At 41.5% G+C, this 18,311-nt stretch overlaps 2 protein-coding genes across 8 annotated transcripts in view; one reads left to right on the top strand and one right to left on the bottom strand.

The window, feature by feature from the left end:
- Positions 1 to 13,254, bottom strand: part of tmem254 (transmembrane protein 254) — a 56,042-nt gene extending 42,788 nt beyond the window's left edge. For 4 of the 5 annotated variants that reach the window (XM_072583103.1, XM_072583104.1, XM_072583102.1 and 1 more), the window contains exons 1-3: positions 13,091 to 13,254; positions 10,045 to 10,148; positions 8,949 to 9,008 (exon numbers count right to left, since the gene is read on the bottom strand). In XM_072583103.1, coding sequence (XP_072439204.1) covers positions 8,949 to 9,008; positions 10,045 to 10,148; positions 13,091 to 13,180 — 254 coding nt within the window. In that variant the 5' untranslated portion in view covers positions 13,181 to 13,254. Of the gene's footprint in view, positions 1 to 5,824; positions 5,991 to 8,948; positions 9,009 to 10,044; positions 10,149 to 13,090 lie in introns of those variants that run through there. The other variant, XM_072583099.1, reaches the window with a different exon arrangement.
- An 89-nt stretch (positions 13,255 to 13,343) lies between these two features.
- The window catches only part of cuedc2 (CUE domain containing 2), an 81,370-nt gene continuing 76,402 nt past the window's right edge, over positions 13,344 to 18,311 (top strand). Inside the window, exons 1-2 of one of the 3 annotated variants that reach the window (XM_072583093.1) lie at positions 13,344 to 13,670; positions 14,868 to 15,047. The gene's annotated coding sequence lies outside the window, so the exon portion shown is untranslated. The remainder of the gene's footprint in view (positions 13,671 to 14,867; positions 15,048 to 18,311) is intronic. The other 2 variants (XM_072583095.1, XM_072583094.1) reach the window with 2 other exon arrangements.

Consider the following 18,311-nt stretch of genomic DNA (forward strand, 5'->3'; position numbering starts at 1 on the left):
CCCTCAATAAGGTGAAGGTATTGGGGGATCTTGAAAGGTCCGACAGTGAATGACTCACCTAGACCAGATGGACTACATTCCAGAGTTCTGAAGCAGAAGCCAAGGATATTGGGGAGGCATTAGTGGTGATCTTTCAGGAATCACTGGAGTTAAGGAGGGTCCTGGAGGACTTCAAACCGGCAAATGTAACATCCTGCTCAAGAACGGAGGGAGGCAGAAGACAGAAAATTATAAGCCAGCTAGCCTGATCTCAGTAATTGGTAAGGTTTTAGAGTCCATTAGGTACTTTTAAAAAGGAAGAGGGACAGACAAAGGTAGCACATTGTGAGGTCAGTACAGGAGAGAGAGACAGAAAAAGAAACCCACATTGGTAACTGACACAGCAGTGAACTTTCGCAGTTACTGCCTTTGCTGTTGAATTCATGTATCGCTGGACATCGGAGTGCGTCTAGGAAAATTAACAAACAGTGAAATTCACAGCTAATCTTGGAGGAACCTGTTTAGGAGAGGTCACGGCACAGAAACAGATAAATGAATAGCTTTGAGTATAGCCTTGCTGTAACTCTGCAATAGTGAGTAGAGTGGATTCTTCCTTGATTACATGTTTTATTTGAGATATGTCTCGATTAAACTTAAAAATAAGCCATACGTGTTAAGTTAGTCTGGAGCAGTGTTTTGTAGAGGAATAAGGCAGTGCTATTTTCTGGGTCTGTCGATTGGAAGAAGCAAAAATAGCCCTTAGTAGAGTGATATGCTCTTCTTGTCAGATGTGGGAGTTGAGGGAGAGTTTAAGCTTTACTGAGGATTATATCTGCAATAAATGCCATTGGTTGCAAATTCTATCAGATCGAATGGATCGGTTGGAGTGACAGTTAGAGGCAATGAGGAATTTACAAGAGCAAGAGGGTGTGACGGATGGCAGTTATAGGAAGGGAGAAAAGTCACAGATATAGTCACATAAATGGGTTAACTCCAGTAAAGGTAAGATAGGTAGGAAGGTAGTGCAGGAGCCTTATGTAGCTATCCCTATTTCAAACAAGTATGCTGTTCTGGAAAATGTAGGGGATGATGGATTCTCAGAGGAATGTAGCACAAACAGACAAGCTTCTGGTATCAAGATTGGCTCTAATGCAATGAGGAGTACGTTGGGTTCTAAGAGATCGATTGTATTAGGGGACTCTCTAGTCTGAGGCACAGACAGAGGTTTCTGTGGTCAGCAGCGAAAAAATCAGAATGGTGTGTTGCATCCCTGGTGACAGGATCAAGGATGTCTCAGAGGGTGCAGAATGTTCTCAAGGTGAAGGGGACCCAGCAGGAGGTCATTGTACACATCGGAACCAACGACATAGGAAGGGAAGAGGATAAAATTCTGAAGGGAGAATACAGAGAGTTAGGCAGGAATTTTTAAAAAAAAGGTCCTCGAGAGGAGTACTATCTGGATTGCTCCTGGTGCTATGAGCTAGTAAGGGTAAGAATAGGAGGATAGAGCAGATGAATGCATGGCTGAAGAGCTGGTGTATGGGCGAAGGATTCATATTTTTGGATCACTGGAATCTCTTCTAGGATAGAAAAGTGACCTGTATAAGGAGGACAGATTGCACCTGAATTGGAAAGGAACTTTATACTGGCAGGGGATTTGCTAGAGCTGCTCGGGATGATTTAAACTAGTAAGGTTGTTGGGGGTGGGGGGGGAAATCCCAGGGAGATAGTAGGGAAAAAGATCAATTGGAGACTGTTATGCTTGGGAAAAGGAGTGAGTCAAACACTCAGGGCAGGCAGGTACAAAGCAGAGAACAAGGTAAGACTGATAAATTAAACTGCATTTATTTCAATGCAAGAGGTCTGACAGGGAAGGCAGATGAACTCAGGGCATGGTTAGGAACATGGGACTGGGATATCATAGCAATTACAAAAACGTGGCTCAGGGATGGGCAGGACTATCAGCTTAGTGTTCTAGGATACAAATGCTACAGGAAGGATAGAAAGGGAGGCAAGAGGGGAGGGAGAGTGGCGTTTTTGATAAGGGATAGCATTACAGTTGTACGGAGGGAGAATATTCCCGGAAATACGTTCAGGGAAGTTATTTGGGCGGAACTAAGAAATAAGAAAGGGATGATCACCTTATTGGGATTGTATTACAGACCCCCTAATAGTCAGCAGGAAATCGAGAAACAAATTTGTAAGATCTCAGTTATCTGTAAGAATAATAGGGTGGTTATGTTGGGGGATTTTAACTTTCCAAACAGACTGGGACTGCCATAGTGTGAAGGGTTTAGATGGAGAGGAATTTGTTAAGTGTGTACAATAAAATTCTCTGATTCAGTATGAGGTTGTATCTACTAGAGAAGGTGCACAACTTGAACTATTCTTGGAGAAAAATGGTAGGGCAGGTGACTGAGGTGTCAGTGGGGGGACACTTTGGGGCCTGTGACCATAATTCTATTAATTTTAAAATAGTGATGGAAAAGGATAGACCAGATCTAAAAGTTGAAGTTCTAAATTGGAGGAAGGCTAATTTTGACGATATTAGGCAAGAACTTTCAGAAGCTGATTGGAAGCAGATGGTTGTTGGTAAAGGGACGGCTGGAAAAAGGGACCCTTCAGAAAGGAGATAATGAGAGTCCAGAGACAGTAAGGACAGTAAGACATTAAGGACAAAAAGATAACTAGGGAGAGAATAGGGCCCCTCAAAGATCAGCAAAGCAGCCTTTGTGTGGAGCTGTAGGAGATGGGGGAGATACTAAACGAGTATTTTGCATCAGTGTTTACTGTGGAAAAGGACATGAAAGATATAGAATGTAGGGAAATAGATGGTGACATTTTGAAAAAATATGTCCATATTACAGAGGAAGTAGTGCTGGATGTCTTGAAACGCATAAAGAATGACAAATCCTCAGCACCTGCATCAGGTGTACCCTAGAACTTGGTGGGAAGCTAGGTAGGTGATTGTTGGGCCCCTTGCTGAGATATTTGTATCATCAATAATCACAGGTGAGGTGCGGAAGACTGGAGGTTGGCTAATGTGGTGCCACTTTGTAGGAAAGGTGGTAATAACAGGCCAGGGAACTATAGACCAGTGAGCCTGACATCGTTGCTGGGCAAGTTGTTGGAGGGAATCCTGAGGGACAGGATTTACATGTATTTGGAAAGGCAAGGACTTTCTCACCTACCTTCTTCCTCCTCCCCCCCGCCCCCCCCCCCCTTTCTATCTCAGCCCCTGGCCCATAAGCCTCATTCCTAATGAAGGGCTTACGCCCGAACTGTTGATTCTCCTGCTCCTCGGATGCTGTCTGACCTGCTGTGCTTTTCCTGCAACACACTCACAACTCTGATCGCCAGCACTTGCCGTCCTCACTTTCTCCTGTATGAATAGGAAAGGTTTGGAAGGATATGGGCCAGATGCTGGCAAGTAGGACTAGATTAGGTCGGAATATCTGGTCAGCATGGATGAGTTGGAACAAAGGGTCTGTTTCTGTGTTGTGCATCTCTATGACTATGACTATAATTCTATCAAGTATGACATTGTGGAGTACTTGGAGCAGGTAGTTAGCAAGTTAGATAAAGGATAGCCAGTGGATGTGATCTCTTTGTACTTCCAGAAGGCCTTTGACAAGGTGCCACACAGGAGGCTGCTAAAGAAGACAAAAGGCTATAGTATTATGAGCAAGGTACTGGTACAGATAGAGAATTGACTGACCGGTGGAGAGTGGGGATCAAAGAGTTTTTTGCAGGCTGGCAGCCAGTGACCAGTGTATAACTGTTATAGATTAACAATTTGAATAAAGGAACTGAGAGCACTGCAGCAAAGTTTTCAGATGACAAAGATAGGTGGAGTGGCAAGTAGGTTTGAGGAAGCAGCAAGGCTACAAAAGGGCGTGGATAGGCTAGGAAAATAGGCAAAGAAGTGGCAGATAGAACACAATATGGGAAAGTGAGGTTATGCACTTTGATACAGTCTTAATGGGAAAAGGCTACAGAAATCCAAAGGAACTCAGAAGTCCTAGTTCAAGATTCTCTTCAGGTTAACATGTAGGTTTAGTTGGTAGTTAGGATGGCAAATGCAATGTTAGTATTAATTCTAGCCCTCTTGAAATAAAAGAGAAGAGGTGTACAGCCGAAGCTGTATAAAGATTCTGTTTAAACTACATTTGGAATATTGAGCAGTTTTTGGCCCCATATCTAAGGAAGGAAGTGTTGGCATCAGAAGGGGTCCAGAGGAGGTTTACAAGAACGATCCTGGGCATGAAGGGCTTGGCACATGAGGAGTGGTCAATAACTCTGGAATTTAGAAGGATGACGGGAAGGGATCTCATCAAACATTTGTGAGTACCGAGAGGCCTGGTTAGAGTGGACTAATGGATAAGGTGCTTCCATCAGTAGGAGAGACTAGGACCTGAGGGTACAGCCTGAGTGTGAATGGACAACCCTTTAGAACGGACAGAAGGAGGAATTTCTTCAGCCAGAGGATGGTGAATCTGTGGAACTAGTTTCTGCAGGAGGGCAAGTTTGAATGTATTTAATAGAGAGATAGTTATGTTCTTGATTATTAAGGGGATCAGGGTTTCAGGGTTTCAGGGATAATACAGGAGAAATATATCAGGTGGATAGACATGAAGGGCTGAATGGCCTAATTTGGCTCCTTTATCTTATGGTTATGAAAAGCCTCAGTCTCAATCTAGCCTAACCACCAAATTAGTACTTATAGTGTGCTTCAATGTCAGGTCTTCATTTTTTGGACAAATGAGAGGGGCACCACTCCCTTTTGTTCCCCCCCCCCCCCAATTTGGTGTTCTTTCTTGGGCACAATTCCAGGGGTGTAACCCATATGCCAGTTCCTCAGCCAAGTGGACATTTGTCATGTGTGAATCTAAGTGACAGTGGGCATTATACTACCGTGAAAAGTGTCACCAAGTCCCAAACTGTCCATCCAATGGTCCACACACCTGTTATCCCCAGAGAGCAATCAAGAGCAGGAACTCAAGCTGATTACCACCTTCTTAATCCAGCACCTACTTAAATTTACATCTTTAAAAATACAATATAGCATTTCCCCCACAATCAGTACTTTAGCATCACAAACTACCAAATTTGTTAAATAGTCAATCATAGGATTTGAATTTCTCTTGATCTTCCCTAAAGTATCATAATCATAATCAGAATATTTAATACCAATCAACACCTGTAACAATGCCCAGTTTACAAAAGGTTAGTAGTGAATTGCCACAAGGTAAGATTAAATTTATACAAGATTTTTAAAGTCTCATGTACAAAAGCAAGAGAAACACTGGTAAAATTTCACAAATCCAGAAATACTGATCATTATTTTATCCTTTTATACTCTGAAGTCCATGAATTGAGCTTTTTGATTGGCCATTTCAGAAGGTAGTTTAGGATTGGGATCTCAATTAATAGTGCAAGTTTGTAGTCACAGAAAATTTACTTCTTAAAAGGAAGCAAACTATAATTGATATGGTTGTCATGGTCACCATCCTTGGAATTAGCTATATTAGTCCGGATTTTATTAATTGGATTTAAATTCCACCAACTACCTTGGTGGGATTTGAACACCTGTCCTTACAACATTAGCCTGCGCCTCTGCATTACAATTTCATTGATATTACCACCACACTACCATTTCGCATGCTAATTGTTGAATCTGTTTCAAGCATTACTTTAATCATGCAAGATTTCCAGGAGAAGGTCCATCACTTCATATCATGAATGCCATTGGAGTTTTGAACGAGGGAAGTGGAAGAGGAATTATTCCTCATTTCTATTAATTTAAAATCTCTTCGTATCACATCAGAGAACATTACCTATTTGTTATAATAAAACAAAACTAAAACAATGATCCTTCTTCTGAACCCATCTTTATTGCCTCTCTGTCATTAAGTGAAACAAAATCTCCGGCACAACATTTTGAGAAGACATTTAAGTACTGCTCACCAAAACATCCCACAATGCTTTGTAGACAAAAAGGACTGTTGCTCCTGTAATGTAGGAAACACAATAGCCAATATGAAGAGCCTGCTGTTCTGGTATAGCAGCCCTTGTGAGTTTGCATCACTGAATAACATAACACTTAAGCTGTAAAATGCCTCACCAGATAGTGATGTAAATGGACCACACACACTTCACCCTCCAGAAAAGGGACAGAGGTTGCCCAAGGCTGACAGTACATGCTTTCTGGTGACTATGTCTTAATGAGCATTGCCACTGCTCAGCAGCAGGGTCCCTCAGGCCCATTCACTGGGGTAGTGTGCATCAAGGTTATAAAAACAAAGCGCCTCTGGGATGTGGATCCCAATTCAGCCTATTTGATGGTAATAGTTCTTCTTTCTTCCCTTAGTCTGAATACTCCAACTTCAAATGACTATGCCAGTCAGTCTACTGCACAAAACTCTCCCTAATGCACAATTTGAAAAACTTGTTTAGAAGGATCACAGGAGTAGGAGATGGAAAATAAATGAATATTAAGGCAGTAAAAGCCTTTGCGTTGAACCATCAAAGAAACTAAATGAGTACTTTGCATCAGTGTTTACTGTGGAAAAGGACATGGAAGATATAGAATGTGGGGAAATAGATGGTGAACATCTTGAAAAATGTCCATATTACAGACATGGTGGTGTTGGATATCTTAAAATGCATGAAGGTGGATAAATCCCCAGGACCTGATCATGTGTGCCCTAGTACTCTGGGGAAAACTAGGAAAGCGATTGCTGGGCCCCTTGCTGAGCTATTTGCATCATTAATAGTCACAGGTGAGATGCCGGAAGACAGGAGGTTGGCTAACATTGTGCCATGATTTAAGAAAGGTGGTAGGGAAAAGTCAAGGAACTTTCGACCGGTCAGCCTGATTAGAGTGGTGGGCAAGTTGTTGGAGGGAATCCTGAGAGACTGGATTTACATGTATTTGGATAGGCAAGGACTAATTAGGGACATCAACATAGCTTTGTACGTGGGAAATCATGTCTCACCAACTTGATTGAATATTTAAAGAAGTAATGAGGAGAATGATGAAGGCAAAGTGGTGGACTTAATCTACATGGACTTAAGTAAAGCATTCGACAAGGTTTCTCATGGTAGGCTGCTTAGCAAGGTTAGACCACATGGAATAAAGGGAGAACTAGCTAATGATTATAAAAATGGCTCAAAGATAAAAGACAAAGTGTGGTGGTGGAGGATTGCTTTTCAGACTGGGTGACTATGACCAGTGATATGCCTCAAGGATCGGTGCTGGGTTCAGTGCTTTTCGTCATTAATATAAGTAATTTGGATGTGAACATAGCAGGTAGAGTTAGTAAAGTTTGCAGATGCCACCAAAATTGGAGGTGTAGTGGACAGCGAAGAAGGTTACCTCAAAGTACAACAGGTTCTTGATCAGATGGGCCAGCAGACCATGAAGTGGCAGATAGAGTTTAATTTAGATAAACATGAGGCGCTATTTTGGAAAGGCAAAGAAGGGCAGATCTTATACACTTAATGGTAAAGTCCTGGGGCAAGTTGCTGAACAAAGACTTTGGAATACAGGTTGATAGTTCCTAGAAAGTAGAGTCGCAGGTGGATAGGATAGTGAAGGCGACGTTTGACTTGCTTTTCCTTATTGGTCAGAGCACTGAGTATAAGAGTTGGGAGGTCATGTTGCAGCTGTACAGGACATTGGTTAGGCCATTTTTGAAATATTTTGTGCAATTCTGGTCTCCCTCCTATTTGGAGGGATGTTGTGAAACTTGAAAGGGTTCACAAGAGATTTACAAGGATGTTGCCAGGGTTGGAGGATTTGAGCTACAGGGAGAGACTGAATAGGCTGGGACTGTTTTCCCTGGAGCATTGGAGTCTGAGGGGTGACCTTATAGAGGTTTACAAAATCATGAGGGGCATGTAAATAGACGAGGTATTTTCCCTGGGAAAAAAAAGTGAGGACTGCAGATGCTGTAGGTCAGATGCTGGATTCCTGATAAAGGACATATGCCCGAAATGTTGATACTCGTGCTCCTTGGATGCTGTCTGACCTGCTGTGCTTTTTTTGCCAGCACTACACTAAGGTCTTTTCCCTGGGTTGGAGGAGACCAGAGTTAGAGAGCATAGGTTTAGGGTGAGAGGGGAAAGATTTAAAAAGGGATCTAATGGGCAACTTTTTCACACAGAGTGGCACATGTATGGAATGAGCTGCCAAGAGAATGTGGTGGAGGCTGGTAAAATTACAACATTTAAAAAGGCATCTGGATGGCTATATGAATATGAATTATTTAGAGGGATATGGGTTGGCAAATGGGACTAGATTTTATTTAAGATATCTGGTCAGCATGGTCAAGTTAGATCATTTCCAACACTCTAAATAAATGCTCTTTTGCGAATAAGGTAGATCCAAGGATTGTACAGATTTGAATTGAACTCGGGTTACTTGTTTCCATAAACTGGATAAAGGATTAGGAACACAGGAAATCACAATCATGTGTCAAAGGGTACACTTGCTAAATAGATTCAGGACAAACCAGAGCACCTTTGCAGTTCAAACCCCTTATGTATTTCTGAACAGACACAAACAATGCTGCAAATTACTGATCAGTGCACCTTCTATAGGCTAAAAGAGAATTCCAAGGTTTGGTTTGGGAATTTATACTCAATGAATAAATACTGGCGACTGATGTTATATGCCCAAAGAGAAACGTTCCATTCTACATTCAGCTCCACGTGTACCAAATTTAATACCTAATTGAATAGTAAAGTTGGGTTAAACAGAAGATATTGTTAATGAGTTGCACATGGATGATTGACATTCATTTGAGCTCCTATAAATGGATGCAGGCTAAAACTGTGGGAATGGGGTTGGGAAATATGTTTGTAAATGTGTAATTCTGTAAATAAAAACTGCAGAGTGTAATATTAGCTCTAGTTCTTCCTTTCAACTGACATTTTGAAGTAGGACAGATGTGAAGAAGTCTTACCTGCAGACTTTGATGCTGTACAGTGCTTCAGCAAGATGGAGGCCCCAGGCCAACCAGTACCTGCAAAAGATTGAAAATAAACAAATATACACTAATTTGGTCTGAAATGGCAACAACATGCCAATTAGATGTAGTTCAAAGTTTCCATTCGTGTTCTCCAGTTTTCTGAAGGACATGCCAACAGTCCAAGACAACCCACCATGATGTTGAACTTCAGAATGACTTTTGACTGCAAGAGCATGTACACCACTATATGGTTCCTTGCTAATTAAGCATGAAAGGGAACATTTGTCTTCAACATCCATTCCGTTCAGCAGTGGTAAACTATCCATAAGTACTGCATCAACTTCAACAAACAGTAACTCTCAAAAACAATCTCCTTGACTTCAAAGAACAATAATATCACCAAACAGCACGGTGGGTTAATCCTGAATACACAGTATAACGGTCTAAGGCAGAGGCTCACCACAACCTTCTTGATGACAATTAGGAACCTATAATAGATGCTGGCTAGCGTGATCACATCCTGAGAATGATGCTTTAGAAAATATGCAACAGCTTGCTCACAGTTGCACAAGGTCACATGATCATTTTTTCCAGGCAATGTTGTTGCCAGCTTCAAACCTTCCTGAAGGTGCACAATATCTTGGACTTCCCACTTTACACAAAGTTTGAGTTTGGAGCCAGCTAGGGAACTTTCTGGCCTTTGGAGGATTCCAGGACTGGACAGAAAAAAAAAAGACACTGAAAATGAGAGAAATCAGTCAGCTGTTGCATAGGGTCTTGGGGCGTGGATAGGGCTACTCTGGCAATTAAATTTTAATCTTTATTCTTAGTAATTCCCATATAGCTCATGTTACAGATCATGATAGATCTCAGATCTATCCACCCAACAAGGTTGGGAAAGTCCTTTTCCCTAATTCCACTTCACTACATTCATTCAGGAAAGGTTAAGTGCAAGACATGGACACACAGAATTTAGGCTTCAAAAATTAGAGTTCACAGTTCATGGTGGGGAGCAAAAAGAGAGTGGTGGGTGAGCTGGAGAGGGTTGCAGCAATCGAGATGTTTTGCGCAGCGCACGGCAGGGACTTACCCAAAGTACAAATGGGTGTAATAGTTGTCCATCAGATACTTGGAGAAGATGCCCAAGGGTCCAAGACTCTGATAAGGGATGCTCTGTGGCCAAAACATCAGCAACTAGAAAGAGAACAATGAATAGTTTGCAGAGGAATATAGGTACAGAAGAATGCACAAATGGGGGTAAGCTGATGAAGAATGGGAGGAGGATTGGGTGTCGGTTAGGACTAAAAACAAATTACTGTGATACAAGATTATTTCCTATTTTTCAGTAATCATGGGACAGCTTTGAATTCAAAATGGTTCCTGGGCAGTCAACTCCCTGGTGAACTCTGCACTATATAGGTTTGTGGCATTGTGCTGTTATCCTTCACCCATTCGCCCTCTGAATCCTGGGTTCTCTGGACTCAAAATGGGAAAAGTTGGAGCACTTTTGCCCATCCTCAAAGCTAACTAAATTATCAGCTTAAAAAGCCTCTGTCTTTAACCTCCATTTCCCAATCCTACTTTGAGAGACTTGGGAAATATCTGAAAGACCTATATATACACACTCACAAATCTGGGTTCAAATTCCTGGGCTTGACATGGCAGACAACTGGTCAACTAAGTATCAAGAGATCTGAAATAATATGAATGTGAACAAAGGAGGTATAGTTAGTAAGTCCGCAGATGACACCAAAATTGGACGTGTAGTGGACAGTGAAGAAGGTTACCTCAGAGTACGACGGGAAAGTACAGACTGGCAGATGGAGTTTAATTTAAATAAATGTGAGGTGCTGCATTTTGGAAAGCAAATTAGGGCAGGACTTATACACTTAATGATAAGGTCCTGGGGAGTGTTGCTGAACAAAGAGACCTTGGAATGCAGGTTCATAGCTCCTTGAAAGTAGAGCCACAGGTAAGTTGGATAGTTAAGAAGGCATTTGATATGCTTTCCTTTATTGGACAGAGCACTGAGTTGGGAGGTCACGTTGCAGCTGTACAGGACATTGGTTAGGCCACTTTTGGAATATTGTGTGCAATTCTGGTCTCCCTCTTATTCGGAGGGCTGTTGTGAAACTTGAAAGGGTTCAGAAAGATTTACAAGGATGTTGCCAGGGTTTGAGGATTTGAGCTACAGGGAGAGGCTGAATAGGCTGGGGCTGTTTTCCTTGCAGCGGAGGAAGCTGAGGGGTGACCTTATAGAGGTTTATAAAATCGTAAGGGGCATGCATAGGAGAAATAGACAGGATCTTTTCCCTGGGGTGGGGGAGTCACGAACTAGAGGTTAGGATCAGAGGTGAAAGATTTAAAAGGGACCTAAGGGACAATTTGTTCACACAGAGGTGCTGCATGTATGAAATGAGCTGCCAGAGGAAGTGGAGGAGACTGGTACAGCATTTAGGAGGCATCTGGATGGGTATAATGAAGAGGAAAGGTTGAGAGCAATACAGGCTAAGTGCTAGCAAACGGAACTAGATTAGGTTAGGATATCTGGTTGGCATAGATGAATTGGACCGGAGGGTCTGTTTCTGATTAGATTAGATTACTTACAGTGTGGAAACAGGCCCTTCGACCCAACTAGGGGCAATTTAGCATGACCAATTCACCTAACCTGCACATCTTTTGGACTGTGGGAGGAAACCAGAGCACCCATGCTAACCACCATGCCGCCCACACATCTCTGTTGTACATCTCTGTGCTGTACATCTGACTCAATGAAACACAAAAGAAAATCAGCTCCTTCTCTCCTCTGTTGTAACTGCTCACTATTCCAGTAACATCCCAGAAATCAAAAATTGGACTTGGGTTGACTACAAAGTTGTTTTTTTTTAAAAAAAAGCCTTTCACCTGCTCTAGATGAGCTAAAAATTCGTCCAATTCACTACTGAAAAAGATAAAGCCATTGCTGCCACATTACACTCCCCAATTTTATTTTCTTCCACACAGACCTTTAGCAAAACTGGACCCATAGAGTGATGCATGTTACAGGTAACATTATTTCCAGTCCTTCAGCAAATTCTATACCATTCCTATGCCTAGCAACTGTCTAAACCATACTCTTCACAACCTCAATCCTATCTTTGACTTGAAGGTGAGCTTCCAATCAAATGTTCATGTTATCACTAAGACCACCTCCATAACATTGCCTGCTTTCATCTCTGCCACTGAAAACATAATTTATGCAAACTCAGGCTTAACTGTTCCAACAGTTTTTATTTTAATTATTTCATAGGATATTAGCCAACATTTGTTACCCATTCTTCATTACCCTTGAACACTGGAGTCACATGCAAGTCAGACCAGGTAAAAATATCACATCTCCTTTCAGTAAAGGATTACTGAAAGGCTGGGTACTTGATGACTATTGATGATAGTTTTATGCCACCATTACTAAGATTCACTGTATATTTCAGTTTTAGTAATAACTAAATTTAAATTCCACCTGCAGCTATGGTGGAGTTTGAACTCTTAACTCCACAACAATCTTTAAACGACATTTAGCTAAGTGGATGAATAGGACAAGTTTGGAGGGATATGGGTCAGGAACAGGAAGGTGGGACTAATTTAGTTTGGAATTACATTCAGTATGGACTGATTGGACCAAAGGATCTGTTTCCATGCTATATGGCTCTATAATGGTGAGTGTCTACAGGGTCTGTATGATATTTCCCTTCCATGCCTGTTACTGCAGAACTTTCCATCAAACAGGTAGGAAGTGTAGAATTACAATTAAGGAGGAGGTATTGAATATTAAAAGGATCCAAATGGGAGACCAATAATGGACAGCATCGTTCACATTGGCTATCTGTCGGTACTTAAGGAAATAAGTCAACACCTTATACAGAGGAATCTCAATTATCTGAATATCAGATTATCCGAAGGGGATCTCAAGGTCCCGATAGAAACATTACGTCAAAGAGCTGTTTCAACCCTGATCGCATCTTTTGTTTATAGGTACGGAGTGGGGGGGGGAGGGGGAGTGGGGGGGGAGGGGGAGAGCAGTGTTTTTTGGCTCCATATCTTATATATGACACAGAAACAAGCTTTAACTGATCATGCCAGTACACGCACATACGTACAGTGTAATACCCAAAGGATAGAGTGATGCAGGCTATCCAGAAAAGGCTGATCCTTCTGAAATAAGCACCAGAGACTTTGTCCACGAGCATCTTCCCACACAACTCTTACCAACAATTCTACTTGCAAACAGCTCCTGAATAAATCATTGTTTGGAGAAGGTCAAAGGTCACTCGTTCAATTTCATTTCCTGTTTAACTCAGCAAGAGCCTCTTAAAGGTAAACCAATCCACGGAACATTATGATCTACAGACTCAAATCACTTTTTAGCACAAGAATGTTAGCCTACATGTGGTAATAAAGTCTTTCACTACAGCTTAACTAGAACTTTGAGTGAGTCCTTATTTTGAAGAGCAAGGGTGGCTGTCTCATCCCTGTTTCAAGGTGGACAAGCAGGAGGCTGGAAGAACACAACAAGCCAGGCACCATCAGGAGTTAGAGAAGTCGATGTTTCATGTATAACCCTTTGTCTACTCTGGAATCCGGCATCTGCAGGTTTTTTTTTGCCTCTCTCATCCTTGATTCAGGCAGTGAAGAAATGGGACCTGCAGGGACCAAGGCTGAAGGTGGGGCAGAGTGAAGGTAAATCCAAGGTACATTTAGTATGGTAAATGATGTTATGATTGTGTGGCATCAACTGGTGCAGTGAGTACCATTTATTTGGTGCATTTTCCCAACTCCTTACTCCAGTTTATGCACAATTGAGTACAAATTCACCATTAAATGGGCAACAATATATCATTTTAAATCAGTTTTTGCCATAATTATTGTTTTAATTTGGAATTGACTGTTAAAATTATATTCCTCCTTCTGACCTTTAAATGCTTTATGATTAGATTAGATTCCCTACAGTATTGAAACAAGCCCTTTAGCCCAACAAGTCCACACTGACCCTGTGAAGAGCAAACCCACCCAAAACCCACTTCCCCCACATTTACCCCTGACTAATGCACCTAATGCTACAGGAAATTTAGCATGACCAATTCACCTAACATCTTTGGACTGTGGGACGAAACCGGAGCACCCAGAGGAAACCCACGCAGACAAGGGGATAATGTGCAAACTCCACACAGACAGTTGCCCGAGGTGGAAATTGAACCTGGGTCCCTGGCGCTGTGAGGCAGCAGTGCTAATCACTGAGCCGCCACACAATACAGCAAAAATGCTTTAGGGATGGAAACCACATCAGATAACCATCTGCTCCATTAGGAGAATCAAAGGCTATTGAACTGTTATCTCCACATCAAACACAAAGGGAGACATTTAGAATTCGGTTGGACAACAGTGGGTACTTATGAAGATGTGAGAATTGAAAGCTTCTGAGAAAACAGAAGACTGGAAGGTCATATAAAGAATTCCAACATAATTAATGTTTTTACCTGGTGAAACAATGGCTCTTTTAAAATTGAGCAGCTATTTTGTCTGGTTGTGATATGTCAGGCCGTAAGTCACCATTTTAAGCTGAGCTCTAAGAAAATCTCAGACAAGCAGTCAGCAAGCAGGTTCTTAACAGGAAGGGGAGGTGAGGCTAAAAGACTGCTATACTGAACTGAACTGGGCTATCAAGGGGCACAACTTGCAGTGGTGTAAGTGAAATAAAGGAGCCTTCACTCCCTTGGAGAATCTGCTCTGCTGAAATAAAACAAAGAACCATGGATGCTGGAAATTTGAAATAAAAACAGAAAAGCACAGTAGGTCTAGCAGCATCTGTGGAGAGAAAGCACAGTCCTTGAGAAGGATCACTGAACCCAAAACGTTATTTCTGCTTTCTTTCTACAGATGTTGCCTTGTTTAGTTTCTCCATCAATTTCTGTTTTTGCTGTGAATTCCACTTGTGGGAGAAACCTCCATCTATTTATCTACTGAAGCCATTAAAGCTGCTCAATTCTGACTTCAACCCGTTTACCTCAAAGAGTGAAGAAGGCTTGCAAAGATAAGAGACCCATCTTATTTTCATCTGTATGCCTTTTATCCATCTTTACTTTAAATCATTCTGTAATTTAGCTAATCATTTAAGTACTTTTTCATTTTACTGTTAACTTTCAGCAATAATAGTGTAACAAACTAAACTTCTTTCTTATGTAAAACATAAAGCTGGTACTGGTGATTATTTTAAATTGAAACTCTCAAAAACTAACAAGTCTAAATACACTGAGCAAAATTCAAAGTTCAACTATTACTCAGCAAACATGCCTGGTTCAGTTGTGACAAGAATGAAGTCTCAAAAAAAGACCAGCTGGTTCTCTGAACCTGCTTGTAATATCTGGAGCAATATGACCAGCTACCTCCTTTCATGCGTGATCTCCTGGAACAGGGAAAATGTACCTCATGTCAAAGGAGAAATAAATTCTGGAAAATCACTTTCTGGCCCAATAAAGCAATCAAAACTAGTCCATGAGTTCAATGAACATCTGTACATCGTTTAATACTCCACCTTTCTTTTACATGATCCAGTCTCTGCCCCAAGACTACTGTAGTTCCCACTTTTATGCTACACACTGCACCAACTAGCAGTATATAATGTATTTCAGAGAATCTCTAATCCCAGATGAAAAAAGCCCAACATCCGATTTATTCCTACTTCTGTGCAGCTAACATCCCTCTGAAGTCTTTCAAATCTATCTTCCAAATCAGTTTTTAATGGTCCTGTTTTTTCATTATTTTATAGAACTTTGTAGATCATATTTAAGTCTCCATTGGTCTGTAGTAAATAGACCCAGCTCTCTAAGCTAATCTGAGTAATCAATTTTAAAAAAATTGAAGTAGTGAGGCTCCACATCCAGGTAAGAGCATCATTCAATAGAAGGGCAGATTGGAGAATCAGAGATCAGTTCACCAGATTCTGTATTCTTTATTTTCAGTGACTAATTTCAATGCAGGAGTATCTGGAATCCTGTGAATGTTCATCTTGAATTCTCCAATTTGTGCTGTTGTCAACGGAGGTATGGTGCTGTGAGCAAAACCTTGCAACAATTCTGAATGGCTAAACGAGCAAAAATATAAAGTTCAGTTTTCAAACCACTGAACAGGTTTCTTATGAATCTTGAATAACTATTGAAAACTCGAGTATTTTTAGTTCATTGCCCTGCCCTCTTGTAAACTGAAAGATTCTTGGCAACAGCCCACTGACATATTTTCTTAAGGCATATTTTCAGTCTATGCACCAGATAATTAATGTTAGCTTTAAAGTAACAGAAATAATTAAGAGAAAAACGCTATTCAGCTTCTCAGGATTATTTGTGGGAAGCAAAATGCCTAAAGGCATAAGCATAAACAAAGGAGCACAGATTTTGAGTGGGAGATATCCAAGATGTTGCATTTTGCTCTCCCTAAAGACTCTTACAGTTGCACAAGTGCTGGTATCTCTCCAGTCTCCCAGCAGCGGCAATCCTACATGTTGAGAAAAGACTTACTACTTTTGTTATTCACTCATGGGATGTGGGTGTCACAGGCTGGGCCAGCCTTTATTGCCCATCTCTAGTTGCTATTGAACTTAGTGGCTTGCTGGGTCATTTCAGACAGCAATTAAGAGTCAACCTCATTATTGTGGGTCTGAAGACACAACTAAGCTTGTCGTTTCCTTCTCTAATGGACATTAGTGAACCGGATGGATTTTGACAATAATTTTGTGGTCACCATTTGACTTCTAACTCCAGACTTTTTAAAACTGAATTCAAATTTTAACATCTGTGGTGTTGTGATTTGAACCCAGGTCCCCAGAATATTATGCGGGTAATTAAAATCCTTCAGGAAGTGAGTTAAAAGTATCCCTTTTAAAATTCCATACTGACTCTTCCTAATCAACCTGCCTTTTTTCCATGCACTACTAATTTTATCCTAAGTAATTGTCTCTAGGTGGTCCCTCACCAGTGAGTTTGGATACGCTGGTCTACATTTTCTGGGCTTATCATTACAATCTTTCTTGAATAAAGTCATAATATTTGCATTTTCCTGTCTTCTGGCACCTATCCTGACTTGAGGTAAGATTGAAAGATTAATAGTCAGTGCCTTTGTAACTTCCACTCTCACTCCCTTCAAAATCCTTTGATGCAACTTCTCCAGTCTCAGTGCCTTGTCAACTTTAAGTACGTACCATCTATCCAATGCTTCTTCGTTAGTAATTTGGACGCTTCTACTGACAGAATTTCTCCTGAGTGTCACCAGGGCCTGGGTAGCATCTCCATCTTTGGCAAAGATTAATGCAAAGTATACAGTTAACTCCTCAGCCATGTCTTCTGCCTTCAGGTGTAAATCCCCCTTTTTTTTCCCCCCAATCGATCCAACTTTTGCTTTAACCACAATGTTACTATTTGTATGCCTACAGAAGATTGAATCCACAATGTTCTGATTCAGAAGGAAAAGTGTAGCTAACTGAGAAAACCCTGATCTGTGCCAATTTGTGGGATATACCATTGGTTTGAATTGTTTTTGCTGAGTGAGAGTATAGAGGTTGATGCTCGATACTTGTACACCTGGCATAATTTTCTTAACTGGTGAAATTAAATATCAGAAAATATTTAACACACATTTAGAAGCGTCAATGTGTAACACTAGAAAAGCACAGCAGGTCAGGCACCATCCGAGGAGCATGAGCATTGATGTTTTGGGCATAAGCCATTCATCAGGAATGGTGGGGGGGGGGTGTAGCTGGGAAGGCAGTAGGTAGATAATGCAGGTGGGGGGGTGATGGTGATGGGTCAAAGGGGACAGGTGGGATAGTTCAAGAGGGGGGTGCCAAGTTGGAGGGTTGGATCTGGGATAAGTGAGGGGGAGAGAGATGAAGATAAGGAAAGTGATGAGGTCCATGCCAATGCCATTTGGTTGGAGGGACCCAAGGCAGAAGATGAGGTGTTCTTCCTCGAGGCGTTGGGTGGCTTAAATTACTTGGGGTGTGCAGTGAGATAGAGACTCGCTGAGATCCTTGTGGAGGGAGGAGGAGAACTTCTTCAAAGTGGGCATCCTTGGAAGATGCTTTGTAGTAAGGTTAAAGCGCCTGGGAGAAAGTGAGAACTGGAGATCAGAGTCGAAAAGTGTTGCGTTGAAAAAGCAAAGCCCATCAGGCAACATCTCAGGAGCAGGAGAATCCTGCCTCCTATTTATCTCAGCCACCTTGCCCCACCCACCATTCCTGATGAAGGGCTTATGCCAGAGTCATCGACTCCCCTGCTTTAACATGTTATGCTGAAAAAATGGGAAAGGCAGAATTGTACTTCAAAAAGTAAG

Source organism: Chiloscyllium punctatum, chromosome 13 (assembly GCF_047496795.1).
Source record: "Chiloscyllium punctatum isolate Juve2018m chromosome 13, sChiPun1.3, whole genome shotgun sequence".
NCBI classification, from domain to species: domain Eukaryota; kingdom Metazoa; phylum Chordata; class Chondrichthyes; order Orectolobiformes; family Hemiscylliidae; genus Chiloscyllium; species Chiloscyllium punctatum.